The sequence below is a fragment of the Rana temporaria genome, chromosome 2 (genome assembly GCF_905171775.1).
Source record: "Rana temporaria chromosome 2, aRanTem1.1, whole genome shotgun sequence".
NCBI classification, from domain to species: Eukaryota; Metazoa; Chordata; class Amphibia; order Anura; family Ranidae; genus Rana; species Rana temporaria.
Genome location: NC_053490.1, coordinates 519,333,236 through 519,348,299, shown reverse-complemented (window position 1 = coordinate 519,348,299; position 15,064 = coordinate 519,333,236). Strand labels below are relative to the sequence as shown.

The following is a 15,064-nucleotide window of genomic DNA, read 5'->3' as shown; positions in this document are numbered from 1 at the left end:
TCGTATCTCAGAGATACGATGCCGTATCAGGAGATACGCCGTCGTATCTCTTTTGTGAATCTGGCCCCTAGCGTCTACAAACTATAAGATATATACTGGATTTTTTTTTATACTAGTAATGGGGGGCGATCATTGAGTTATAACGGGACTGTGAAATTGCAGCTGACAATCGGACATTAACTGACACTTTTAACACTTTGTTGTGACCAGTGACATTAATACAGGAATCACTGTACTAATGACACTGGCTGGGAAGGGGTTAACATCAGGGGACGATCAAAGGGTTAACTGTGTGCCTAACCAGTATTTATGTGTGTACTGTGAGGTGCTTTCACTAAGGCCCCTTTCACACTGAGGCGGTTTGCAGGCGCTATTGCGCTAAAAATAGCGCCTGCAAACCGACCCTAAACATCGGATGCTGTTTTTCCAGTGTGAAAGCCCCGAAGGCTTTCACACTGGAGCAATGCGCTAGCAGGACTGCTCCAAAAGTCCTGCTAGCAGCATTTTTGGAGCGGTGAGAGTATGAACAGCATTCTGTCATTTCCCCTAGTAAGTCCCATCCCCACTTCAGTTAGAACATGCAGAGGGAACATAATTAACCCCTTGATCACCCCCTAGTGTTAACCCTTTCCCTGCCAGTGACATTTTTTACAGTAATCAGTGCATTTTATAGCACTAATCGCTGTAAAATTGTCAATGGTCCCAAAAAAGTGTCAAAAGTGTCTGATGTGTCCGCCATAATGTCGCAGTCCCGATAAAAATCGCAGATCGCCGCCATTACTAGTAAAAAAATAAATAATAATAAAAAATGCCATAATTCTATCCTCTATTTTGTAGACACTATGGGCCAGATCTTCAAAGAAGTTACGCTGGCGTATCTATTGATACGCCGCGTAACTTCTATTTTGCTCCGGCGTATCTTTGTTTTGTATCCACAAAACAAGATACGCCTGAAGCTGTGCTAGATCCAACTGGCGTACGTCTTAGTACGCCGTCGGATCTAAGGTGCATTTTTACGCTGACCGCTAGGTGGCGTTTCTGTCGATTTCCGCGTCGAGTATGCAAATTAGCTAGATACGCGAATCTACAAACGTACGTCCGGCCTGCGCATTTTTTTACGTCGTTTCCAGAAGGCTTTTTTCGGCGTATAGTTACCCCTGCTATATGAGGCGTATCCTATGTTAAGTATGGCCGTCGTTCCCGCGTTGAAATTTGAAAATTTTACGTTGTTTGCGTAAGTCGTTCGTGAATAGGGCTTTGCGTAGAATGACGTTCACGTCGTAAGCATTGGCTTGTTGCGGGTTAATTTCGAGCATGCGCACTGGGATACCCCCACGGACGGCGCATGCGCAGTTAAAAAAAAAACGTCATTTACGTCGGGTCAAGACATATTAACATAAAACACGCCCCCATCACATACATTTGAAATGCGCGCCCTTACGCCGCCAAAGTTACACTACGCCGCCGTAACTTACGGCGCAAATTCTTTCAGGATACAAAAAAAAGCTGTAAGTAACGGCGGCGTAGTGTATCAGAGATACACTATGCCGGACGGAAAGAAGCGCCGCGCTTCGTGGATCTGGCCCTATAACTTTTGCACAAACCAATTAATAAACGCTTCTTGCAATTTTTTTTTACCAAAAATATGTAGAAGAATACGTTTCGGCCTAAACTGAGGGAAAAAAATAAGTTTAAAAAAAATAATAATAATTGGGGTATTTATTATAGCAAAGAGTAAAAGATCTTGGCCCGCATTCAGATACATTGGTGTATCTTTTGGCGGGCGTAACGTATCTCAGATACGTTACGCCACCGGAAAATAGGGCGCAAGTTCCGTATTTAGAAAGAAATTGCGCCCTAAGTAACGTGTGTGGTCCGGCGTAAGCCCGCCTAATTCAAATGGGGATGATGTGGGCGTGTTTTATTTAAATGAATGGTGACCCCGCGTATTTTACGTTTTTTAAAGAATCCCAGTGCGCATGCTCAAAATTACACCGCAAATCGTCATTGCTTTAGATGTGAACGTAACTTACGTACAGCCCTAACGACTTACGCAAACGACGTAAAATTTTCAAAACTCGACGCGGGAACGACGTCCATACTTAACATAGGATACGCCTCATATAGCAGGGGTAACTTTACGCCGGAAAAAGCCGAACGTAAACGACGTAAAAAAATGCGCCGGGCGGACGTACGTTTCTGAATCGGCGTATCTACCTTATTAGCATATTCCTCGCGTAAATCTACGGAAGCGTCACCTAGCGGCCAGCGTAAATATGCAGCCTAAGATACGACGGTGTAAGAGACTTACGCCGGTCGGATCTTAGGGATATCTATGCGTAACTGATTCTCTGAATCAGTCGCATAGATACGACAATGCAACTCAGAGTTACGACGGCGTATCCGGAGATACGCCGTTGTATCTCCTTTTTTGAATCCGGGCCTATTTGTTTTTTTCAAAATTGTCGCTGTTCTTTTGTTTATAGTGCAAAAAATAAAAACCGCAGAGGTGATCAAATTCCACCAAAAGAAATCTCTAATTGTGGGAAAATAATTATATTAATTTAGTTTGTGTACAGTGTTGCATGACCATACAATTACCAGTTAAAGTAGTGCAGTGCTGAATAGCAAAAAAAAGATGGCCTGGTCATGAAGGGGGTAAAATCCTCTGGAGCTAAAAATTCCACTTATTTATTGAGACCAGAGTGCTTTTTTAAGTAATGCCGTTTTTACATTTTATTTTCTCTTACAGGAGGGGCGTGTGATCTTTGCATGTTTTCTGAGTTATATCTGTATGACATCGGCAGTTGATGGTAAGATTTATAATTGCTAAGATCTTATATAGGGAACTGTAATTCAATCTTGGGGAAGGTCGCTGGGCAATGAAGGCAATGGCACATATGTTGGTGGGGCTGGCGCAGGGTACAGAATAAACTGCCACTGTCCACTCGTTATTAGACATGTGCACTGCCGAAAAATTAGTTAGTTTTCGTTACATTTGTTTTTTTGCATTTTCGGAAATTCGGTAAATTTCAAAATTCGGAAATTCCAAAATCCGAAAAATTTGGATTTCGGAAATTTGAAAATTTGGAATTCGGGATCTCGGAAATTCGCAAATTTGAAAATCCTGAATTTCTGAATTCCCGAAATTTACGTATTTACAAATTTCGAACTTTAAAATTTCTGATTTTCTAATCTCCGATTTTTGAATTTTCAAACTTTTGAATTTTCAAAATTTTGAATTTCCTAATTTCGAATTTTCGAAGTTCCAAATATCCGAGATTTAGCATTTTCAAATTTCCAAAATTCAGAATTTCTGTAAATTTGGAAATTCTACATTTTGAAAATTCGGAATTCGAAAATTTGGAAATCCTAAAATTTGGAAATTCAAAAATTCGTAAATTCAGAAATTTCGGAATTAACAAATTTGTCAAAATTTGTTAAAAAAACGAATTCGGAACTAAACGAATTTCACATGTCTACTAGTGAATAGACCTGCCACCTTTTTGGTCCAGGGGACACCCAAACAGGATGGGGGAGGTGTTACAATGTTATTAAACCAGTTGTGACATAATAAGCATGTTAAAACATAATCAGCTTTCTATTAACTGTTACCCTAAGCGGATGTGCGCTGAAAAAAATATATTAAAAGCCAGCAGCTACAAATACTGCAGCTGCTGACTTTTAATATTAGGACAATTACCTGTCCTGGAGTCCAGCGCCGTCCGCAGCAGAGGACGAGCGGTCGCTCGTCACTCAGCCCCCCCCCCCCAGCCATCCTCGATGAGGGAACCAGGAAGTGAAGCTCTCCGGCTTCACTGCCCGGTTCCCTACGGCGCATGCGCGAGTCGTGCTACGCCTGCCGATTGGCTCCCGCTGTGTACTGGGAGCCGAGTGTTCCCAGAACACAACGGGGGGGCGTCAGGTGACGTCATGCCCGAGACTGTGTGGCCGGAAGTGGGTGCAAATACCTGTTTTAATAACTAACTAATAACTTAACTATTACTAACTATTAAATTACAGTGAAACCTCGAATTGCGAGTAACGCGGTTAACAAGCATTTTGCAATACGAGCATTGTTTTTTTTTTAAATCCTGACACGGTTTGCCGATCGCAAAAACTCGGAAATACTCCGTTCCCGAGCCTTTCCCAGGTTTTCCGAGTTCAGTCGAGCTGTCCCAGAGCCTTTCCGAGTATTTCCGAGGCTCTCTGGTGCCCCCCCACCTCTGGTCACATGCGGTATTGCATGCCATGGAAGTCAATGCGGAACAAATTATTTTTGTTTCCATTGACTTCTATGGGAAACTCGCTTTGATATGCGAGTGCTTTGGATTACGAGCATTCTCTCAGGAACGGATTATGCTTGTAATCCAAAGTTCCACTGTATAGGTATTGGAATTTCCTTTTAAATATGGCTGTTAGTGAACGTAGCGAATACGAATCTATCCGAAGTTACGAATTATCCGAAATAACGAATGCCGTATATAAACGAATGGAACGTAACAAATTAATAATAATAAATTACAATAATAATAAAAACGTTTTATTATTATTATTTATTAATTAGTTTTGTTCCATTCGTTTAGATGCAGCATTTGTAACTTCGGATAAATTTGTATCCGTTACGTTCACTAACAGCCAACTTTGAAAGGAAATTTCAATACCTATAATTTAATAGTTTAGTAATTGTTAGTAGTTATTATTTAGAATTTTCGAGTTTTTCATTCTTTTGAATTCTTTCGTTCTTATTTTCAGATTTTTGTATTCCGAATTTCTGAAAATTCTGAAATTTGGAATTCGAAAAATCCTGAAATTGAGAATTCGGAATGCAGAAATTGGAAAATTTAAAATTCGGAAATTCGAAAATCTGAATTTTCTGATTTTCTAATTACAAATTTACCAATTACAAATCTTTCAATTTCCGAATTTTTAGAATTTCTGAAAAAATCAAAAAAGGAAAAAATTACAATTTTTTTCGGCAGTGCGCATGTCTAATGCAGGCACAGGCAGGAATGGGTTAAGAATTAGCTTATCTTCTCTGTGATTCGACGTTTGTTAAAGTATAACTAAAGGTAAAACTTTATTTTAGTTTTGGATAAAGTGGGGAGGGATTAGAACCCCTGTCAGTTTTTATTGACATAGCTGTCAACAGTTTGCATAGAAACAAACCCTGTGAGTCACTGTTGTTAAACTGATTCACGGAGCAGCCTGTTGTGTCAGCAAAGATATCAGCTAGTTCTTGTTAACTAGGTCAGCAGTTTAAATCATGATAAGAAAGTACTGAGTTTGTATAACTTTTAGAAACATATGCATTAAAACACAGCCCCTCCCTTCTTTCTTCTGCATATACAGTTGCAAGAAAAAGTATGTGAACCCTTTTGGAATGATATGGAATTCTGCACCAATTGGTCATAAAATGTGATCTGATCTTTGTCTAAGTCACAACAATAGACAATCACAGTCTGCTTAAACTATCAACACACAAAGAATTAAGGCTCCATTCACACCTAGGCGTTTTTACGCCTGTAGCGCGACGCGCACAAACGCCAGAGGGACGAAAAGTAATGAAAGGCAATGGGGATGGTTCACATCTGAACGCCTAAACGCCTGTAGCCTGTAGCTCAAAAAAGTTCGGGACCCTTTTTTGTCGCTCCTAGCGCGCGATATGCGCGTATTTGAGCGTTTTTTTTTACATTGAAGTCAATGTAAAACGCCTGATACGCGCGTATTGCGCGTAAACACGCGCTTGTACAAGCGTTTTGACGCCTGTGTTGCTGAAATCCCAGGAAGAGGAATAACAAATTCCTAGGAGAGCAACAAGTGATGTCAGGGATGATCATTTTTCTTATTGGCTAATATGGAAAAAGACAGAGTACAAAAACGTCGAACGCCACTGTGCGAAAACGCGCGCATACTCGCGCAAACGCGCATATACTCGCGAGAAAAACGTCGGTAAAAATCGCCTGTAAAAACGCCTGTACGCCCTACGCCTAGGTGTGAATGGAGCCTTAATGTTACCATGTTTTTATTGAACACACCATGTAAACATTCACAGTGCAGGTCGAAAAAGTATGTGAACCCTTGGATTTAATAACTGGTTGAACCTTCTTTGGCAGTAATAACTTCAACCAAATGTTTCCTGTAGTTGTAGATCAGACGTGCACAATAGTTCAGCAATCTCAATCGGGTTGACTTCAGGACTCTGACTGGGCCACTCCAGAAGGCGTATTTTCTTCTGTTTAAGCCATTCTGTTGTTGGTTTACTTCTATGCTTTGGGTCGTTGTCCCGTTGCAACACCCATCTTCTGTTGAGCTTCAGCTGGTGGACAGATGGCCTTAAAGTGGAGGTTCACCCTAAAACAATTATCTAACATTACATCCAGCATACTAATGACATGTACAGTATGCAGGTATTTTTTTTTTCGCCGTACATACCGTTATATTGTTATTTTCCCCCCCGGCTTCCGGGTTCTGATTCCTGCGGGACTGGGCGTTCCTATCCCGGGGTAAGATGATTGACGTCTGGTGAAAAACTTCCAATGGCGCACAAGGCGCGTCACCAGTTTTCCGCAAATAGCTGACCTGCGAGTCGGCTCTATATGGCGCCTGCGCCGTGAACTCTACACGGCGGGCACAGGCTCCGTATATCGCCGATTTGCAGGTCGGCTATTTACGGAAAACTGGTGACGCGCCTTATGCGCCATGGGAAGTTTTTCACCAGACGTCAATCAGCTAACCCAGGGATAGGAACGCCCAGTCCCGCGGGAATCAGAACACGGAAGCCGGGGGGAAAATAACAATATAACGGTATGTACGGCGAAAAAAAAAACAATACCCGCATACTGTACATGTTGTTAGTATGCTGGATGTAATGTTAGATAATTGTTTTAGGGTGAACCTCCACTTTAAGTTCTCCTGCAAAATGTCTTGATAAAATTGGGAATTCATTTTTCCTTCGATGATAGCAATCCATCCAGGCCCTGGCGCAACAAAGCAGCCCCAAACCATGATGCCCCCACCACCATTCTTCACAGTTGGGATAAGGTTTTGATGTTGGTGTGCTGTGCCTCTTTTTCTCCACACTTAGCGCCAGATTCTCGTAGGAGCGCGTATCCTTGCGGCGGCGTAACGTGTCCGATTTACGTTACGCCTCCGCAATTTAGACGGGCAAGTGCTGTATTCTCAAAGCACTTGCTCTGTAAGTTGCGGTAGCGTAAATCGGCTGGTGTAAGCCCGCCTAATTCAAATTTGGATCAGGAGGGCATGTTTTATGTAAATGTACTGTGACCCGACGTGATTGACGTTTTTCCTGAACTTTGCATTGCTCCAAAGTACGCCGCAAGGACGTCATTGGTTTCGACGTGAACGTAAATGACGTACAGCCCCATTCACTGACGACTTAGGCAAACAACGTAACATTTTCAAATTTTGTCGCGGGAACGACGGCCATACTAAACATTGGTACGCCGCACTTACGCCACCATATAGCAGGGGTAACTATACGCCGGGAAAAGCCTAACATAAACGGCGTAACTTTACTGCGTCAGCCGTGCATACGTTTGGGAATTCGCGTATATCTAGCTAATTTAGATACTAGACGCGGAATTTGACGGAAGCGCCACTTAGCGGCCAGCGTAAATATGCAGTTACGATACGACGGATTAACACAGTTACGCCAGTCGGATCTACGGGAAATCTATGCGTAACTGATTCTAAGAATCAGGCACATAGATACGACCGCGCAACTTAGAGATTCAACGGCGTATCTGGAGATACGCCGTCGTATCTCGTTTAAGAATCTGGCCCATAGTGTTGTGTGTTTCTTCCAAACAACTCAACTGCATGTATTCCTGCATTACCTGGGTGGTCGTATTACCTGTTCCTCTTCAACCATTATCATTGAAAGTGAAACGAAATCCACACATTTGGGTTGTCCCCCTGAACAGTAATAAAGGGGAAATAAAAGGAAAATCCTCCGATGGGGACACTAGTTCTGGTGACAACCAGGGATTCCCTTCATTTGGAGGGATTTCCTCTCACTTCCTGTTTGGCTATGGGAAAGGAAGTGAAGTGATATCTCCCCAATGGGACACAGATGACAAAAAAAAATATGACATGGGTCGTAACCCTTTCGTATGTCCTGTACACACGGCTGTTTTTTCCGACGGAATTCTGCTCAAGCCGTCTTGCATACACACGGTCAAACCAAATTTCGACCGCCAAGAATGCGGTGACGTACAACACTACGACTAGCCGAGATAAATTAAGTTTAATTTTTCCGAGCATGCGTCGACTTGATTCTGAGCATGCGTGTTTTTTAGTGTGTCGGAAATACATACAGACGTAGGGATTTTCTGATGGGAATTTTTTCTGTCGGAAAAATAGAGAACATGTTCTCTATCTAAGTCCGTCGGAATTTCAGACGGCGGAAAAAGTCAGATTGGGCATAGACACACGGTCGGAATATCCAATGATAAGCTCCCATCGGACTTTTTCCATCGGAAATTCTGACCGTGTGTACAGGGCATTACCCAAATTAAAAATAAGTTTTGCCTTTTAGTTTTACTTTGAGACACTTCATTTACTGATTCGTTTTGGTTGCCTTTGGCAGAGAGAATCCACACTGAAGATGTACAGGCGGAATTTGGGGAGAGCGCCACTCTGGCGTGCCTTTTACAGACATCGAATGACGTGGCCCAAGTGACTTGGAAGAAGATTGGGAAGGACGGTGACACTAACCTGGCAACATACATAAAGGGGAAAGGAGCCAGGGTGGACAAACCGTATGCCGATCGGCTGAATGTCAGCATGCCGGGGCTGAACAGGACAGCCATCACTATTTATAAAGCCGATTTGGAGGACGAAGGATGCTACGTCTGTGTTTTCAATGCCTTCCCGACAGGAGCCAAAGAGGGGCGTGTCTGTCTGACGATTTCTGGTAAGAGATTCTAACCCATTACTACTGGCCTCCAGAAGAAATACAATCCATCATAATTCTGCCTTGTTCTTCCCATCTCCATCTACCGTGTTTCCCCCGAAAATAAGACCTACCCCGAAAATAAGACCTAGCGTTATTTTACAGGCGGTCTGCAATATAAGCCCTACCCCGAAAATAAGCCCTAGTGTGGGCAGGAAGGGGGTAAAAAAATGCCCGGTATGGAAGTGGTTAACACTTTCATACCGGGCATTTTCACCCCCTTCCTGCCCAGACCAATTTTTCGTTTTCAGCGATGTTGCACTTTGAATGACAATTGCGCGGTCATGCAACGCTGTATTTAAATGAAATCTTTATGTTTCCCCCCCCACAAATGGAGCTTTTGTTTGGTGGTATTTGATCACCTCTGCGGTTTTTATTTTTTGCGCTATAAACAAAAGAAGAGCGACAATTTTGAAAAAAAAACACAATATTTTTTACTTTTTGATTTAATAAATATCACATTTAAAAAAAAATGTTTTCCTCAGTTTAGGCCGAAACGTATTCTTCTACATATTTTTGGTAAAAAAATAGCAATAAGCGTTTATTGATTGGTTTGCGCAAAAGTTATAGCGTCTACAAAATGGGGGATAGATTTATGGCATTATTTTTTTTACTAGTAATGGCAGTGATCTGCGATTTTTATTGTGACTGTGACATTGCGGCGGACATATTGGACACTTTTGACACGTTTTGGGGACCATTTACATTAATACAGCGATTAGTGCTATAAAACTGCACTGATTACTGTGTAAATGTGACTGGCAGGGAAGGGGTTAACACTAGGGGGCGCTGAAGGGGTTATTATGTTCCCTGGGAGTGATTCTAACTGTAGGGGGAGGGTACACACAAGGGGAGGAGACCGATCTGTGTTCCTCTGTACTGGGAACACAACATCGGTCTCCTCACCTCTGACAGGTTTACGTGTTCACACGCACAGATCCCCACTCCTGCCATGATCGCCGGCAATCGCAGGTGCCCTAGATGGCCGGGAAGAAAAGACGACCACCTGGAGGGAGGGTTCCTGCCGGTGTCATATTATTATGGAGCCGCTAAGGAAGGGGTTAAAAAGCTAGTAAAACTCGATAATCCCCTTTATTACAGTAGTATATAATGTACAATGTGTGTGTTTCTGTATAATTATACTATATAATTGCTGGGAAGAGAGCTCCGGCGCGTCACAGAAGCGCAGAGTGGCGATATAAAGAAGGTATTTGGCACAATTATATTACAGAAACACACACATTGTACATTATATAATACTGTAATAGAGTGGATTATGGGATTTTACAAGCATTTTAACTCAGTTCACACTGGGGATTCCTGACAGGCAGGGAGGGGAAGGGAGAGAGAAGACAGCACATTACATGGTAAGACCTACCCCGAAAATAAGCCCTACTGTGTCTTTTGTTGCCAAAATTAATATAAGACCCGTGCTTATTTGCCCCCTTCATGACCATGCCATTTTTTGCGATAAGGCACTGCATCGCTTTAACTGACAATTGCGCGGCCGTGCAACGCTGTACCCAAACAAAATTGACGTCCTTTTCCCCCCACAAATAGAGCTTCCTTTTTGTGGTATTTCATAACCTCTGCGGTTTTTAGTTTTTGCGCTATAAACTAAAAAAGAGCGATCAGCGGGTCCCAGGGGACATCACGTCCGCCAGACTCGCTGATTGGCTCCCGCTGTGTCCAATCGCAGTGGGAGCGGTTTTACCAGCGGTGCGCGCATGTGCCCCAGACTCTATTGATTTAGCTTTGGTCCCTCCAAATTTAAAATGTTCCAAGACATGTCTACTGGGGGCGGTGAGGAACCTCCATATTAACTCATACCATTAAACTTTTAAGGACACAATACTTCTATGCCAAAAAAATAATTTTAATGACCTGGATCAACTGTGGGTATAGAATTGGGTATATGGGATTGTACGATTATATATACATATATTTGGATGGTTGAACTAGATGGACTTGTGTCTTTTTTCAACCTTACTAACTACGTAACCTGGAAAAGACCCCTCCCTTCAACTCTATCATGGAAGAAATAAATTAATTCTGTTCTTCCTTTGTACTCATCTACACTACCAGAGGATCCCCTTAAAACTTTTGAAAAATCTGGGGCCTTGGACTCTTACCACCAAGGGTCTCCAAACTTTCCACACAAAGGGCCAATTAAGTGTCCTTCAGGGGGCCAGTCCATGGCCAGTGGGATTAGAAAATGCCCTGGCGTCAGTAGGAGTAAACAATGTCCCATCCTTGATTTTAGCGGGAAGAAGAGTGCCCCATTGTTGGTATCGGTAGGAGGAATAGTGCCCTATTGTTGGTATTTAGTGGAGGAATAGTGCCCAATTGTTGGTGTCCGTGGGAGGAATAGTACCCCATTGTTGGTGTAACGGAATGACCCGTGACAACTAGAGACTTTTGAAGGATGAGGGGTACTCCTGTGCCAGCGTCACTAATAACTCTTGGGTCTAGGTTCACCCTGTGCCCCTTTTGGGCATAGGGTGACTGAGAAATATTAATTATAAATTACATGGGATGTGACTGATAACTGATAATTCATATTGCAGGAATATTACAGTTTGGTTCATGCTGACCCACACCCGGTCAATAAGAGTGTCTCCTTCAATGTGAGGACACATGCTTTTGAGATGCTAATTGAGGCTGTACTGGGGTGAGGTGAATTTGAGCTTGGTAGACAGCCTGGCTCCTGGATCTCTCATTATGTATGCTAATACTGTTTTATGTGTGGAATGTACTTGTCAACTGTAGTAATTATGTCAGATCGGTGCCAAAACGTCTGACATAGAAATGTGTATTATGCAGGTGAATCACTTATTGTCGGAGACGTAACGTCTGGGGGATAATTAACTCCTCTATGTAATTATCTAAAAGAATGTGATTGAAGCCCATGGAGTGATGTTGGGGGTGGAGAGTTTGATTGTTCCTGTGATTACTGAAACATGCCTTGTAACTGTATATAAACCTGAGAGCTAACCATTAAAGGGTTCATACTTTTGACTCGGAGAACGGAGCTTGTCTCGTTACTCTGGGAAATGAAATTGATCGTGTCTGCTAGATTGTGGAGTGTCAGATGAGCTGTCGTGGTTGATGGAATGGGAATATCGTAAACGGTGGTGACCGTTACAGTTGGTATTTAGCAGAGGAATAGTGCCCTATTGTGGGTGTCCGTGGGAGGAATAGTACCCCATTGTTGGTATTTAGCAGAGGAATAGCGCCCTATTGTTGGTATTTAGTGGAGGAATAGTGCCCTATTGTTGGTATCAGTGGGAGAGATAGTACCCATTTTTGGTATTTAACGGAGGAATAGTGCTGTCAGGACTTGGGCTTGAACCTGGGACCTCTTCTGTGTCTGGCATTGTCTCTTCCCACTGAGCTATCTGGGATGATGGACAGCTCCTTGTCTAATCTGCTGGATAAACCTATCTAACCATTAGACTACTCTGCTTGGTGTCTTGATTGCCTTGAACCTTGTACCCCTTGCTCCTCCCATGAACTTCCTATATAAGCCTTGTCTCAGCACTTTCTCTTTGCCAGGTTATTGTGGCTTCCCAGCCAGTGCCTTGCGATTTGTCTGCTCTGCTGCCATTTGTACCTGCAATCACCGTGTTTGACTACTCAACTGCCTGATCCCAACCTGCAACCACTCATGATTGATCCCTTGGCTTGTTTACTGACCACGCTGCTGTTTCCTCCTTGTCTGCTTATCCGCTATTGGACCCCGGCTTGCTCACACCCTGGTGGGGCAAACTTGAGGAACGCAACATGGTACTAGCTTGCAGCTAAATCCATCTCCACCATCAGGAGCTCTGGGGAAAACCAGCTAGTGAGAAAAATAGGTTCAGCGCAAAAACTAATAATGATTGATAGTGAAACCTATAATGTGAACATAGGTATATATATATATATATATATAAAAAAACACAAACAATGTAAAACAATTATATATAAAATATATAGAAATGTGATTATGAAAAAGGTTCCTGAATGCACAGGCAATCAGAATTCATACTATATGGTAGACAAGTGTAATAAGTGAGGTCCAAACATAAATAATGGTGGATAATTGAAAAATACAAAGAATGAAAGATCCAATGTGAATCAGGTGAATAGCTGATATGATATTCAAGATGTGACATCAGAAAAGATCCATGCGATCTATCCACCAGAAAACACCCAAGTGATAAGCTTACCGAAGCTAATGACCACTACAGCGGTCAGTATAGGCACAGGATATTTTTATAGTCTCCCAACAAGACTGAGGGGTGTCCGGTTCCTAGATCCTAGATGGTACCTTCAAATGTATCTCAGAAGGGAGAAAAGATAGAATCCCCATAGCGTAATATTGCTTCAACAGCGATATTTATTTAAAAAAGTATTGCACTTACAATTGGGCTGACAATGCATGCATTGAGACAAGGCATCCGCCTATATGAACGACTAATCTTGGCGTCTTCTCTTTGAAACCAGCTAGTACTTAGACTCCGCACCTCAGGGGAGCCTGTGTTATCTGCCAGAAGTGACTGCCTGTGTACCTGTTCTGCCACTGCTATTGCAATTGGCCTTCAAGCCCGACGCCTGATCGTGACAAATGCCCTATTGTGGGTGTCCGTGGGAGGATTGGGTAGTACCACATTGTTGGTATTTAGCAGAGCAATAGTGCCCCTATTGTTGGTGTTAGTGGGAGGAATAGTGCCCAATTGTTGGTATTTAGTGGAGGAATAGTGCCCTATTGTTGGTATTTAGTGGAGGAATAGTGCCCTATTGTTGGTGTCAGTGGGAGGAATAGTGCCCAATTGTTGGTATTTAGTGGAGGAATAGTGCCCTATTGTTGGTGTCAGTGGGAGAAATAGTGCCCTATTGTTGGTATTTAGTGGAGGAATAGTGCACTATTGTTGGTGTCAGTGGGAGGAATAGTGCCCAATTGTTGGTATTTAGTGGAGGAATAGTGACCTATTGTTGGTATCAGTGGAAGGAATAGTGCTACTACACTGGTGTCAGTGGAAGGAATAGTGCCCCATCATTGGTGTGGTAGTGGATGGAATGGTGCCCCGTCATTGGTGTGGTAGTGGATGGAATGGTGTCCCGTCATTGGTGTGGTAGTGGATGGAATGGTGCCCCGTCATTGGTGTGGTAGTAGATGGAATGGTGTCCCCGTCATTGGTGTGGTAGTGGATGGAATGGTGCCCCGTCATTGGTGTGGTAGTGGATGGAATGGTGCCTCAAGGGCTGGAAAAAGGCAAGCAAAGGGCCGCAGTTTGAAGACCACTGACCTAACCCCACTACTGTTCTCAGGACTCCACAATTTCTAATCTCTCTTTCTTCATACTATATCTTTAGATTTGAAGATATCAAACGTATGAAATACCCCCATGAACTATGTTTTGTTGACATGTTTTGTAAGGAAGTTTGTATGTTTTTGCAACTGTATTTAATTATATTACATGCTTAAAACAAGAAAACTGTATCTCCAAAAAAAATGAGAAAGGATTAAAAAAGGAAAAGAAAATAGCAGTTGTGATTTATCGTGCAGGTTAGTGTCCTTGGTGCCAATTTACACTGGAGGAACCTGAGGGGTTTTTGTATAATTTTATGGTTGCAAGAGAAGCCTTAAAACACAGGTACTGCTGAGTAGACATGTGCAATTTGTTTAGTTCCAATTTCTGAATTTTCGGATTTCTGAATTTTCGGATTTCCGAAAAAAGCTAAAAAACGAATAAAAGGAAAACAAACACATTTTTCGGCAGTGCACATGTCTACTGCTGAGATCACAGAACATCTAATAAGATATCATTTACAAAATAGTATAGTATAGTATAATATAGAAAACAAGTCCTGTATTATACAGTTAGGATAAAAATACCAAAACAAATTTTCTCTAGATAAATATTAAATGTTGCATATTCACATATTGCAGGGATCTCCAAATTTTTAAAACAAAGGGCCCCATCAGCCTTTGGTGGGGCCAGACTGTGGTCAGTGGGAATAGCAAATGTCCTGTCGTCAATGAAACTTAAAGCGGGGGTTCACCCTAAAACTACTTTCTAGTATTACAATGTCCCGACACAT

The 15,064-nt window shown here is 42.4% G+C and overlaps 1 protein-coding gene across 1 annotated transcript in view; it reads left to right on the top strand.

Annotated features, from left to right (window-relative positions):
- Nucleotides 1–15,064, top strand: part of LOC120928709 (OX-2 membrane glycoprotein-like) — a 42,161-nt gene that overhangs the window by 14,104 nt on the left and 12,993 nt on the right. Inside the window, exons 2-3 of the mRNA XM_040339702.1 lie at nt 2,753–2,813; nt 8,612–8,938. Coding sequence (XP_040195636.1) covers nt 2,753–2,813; nt 8,612–8,938 — 388 coding nt within the window. The remainder of the gene's footprint in view (nt 1–2,752; nt 2,814–8,611; nt 8,939–15,064) is intronic.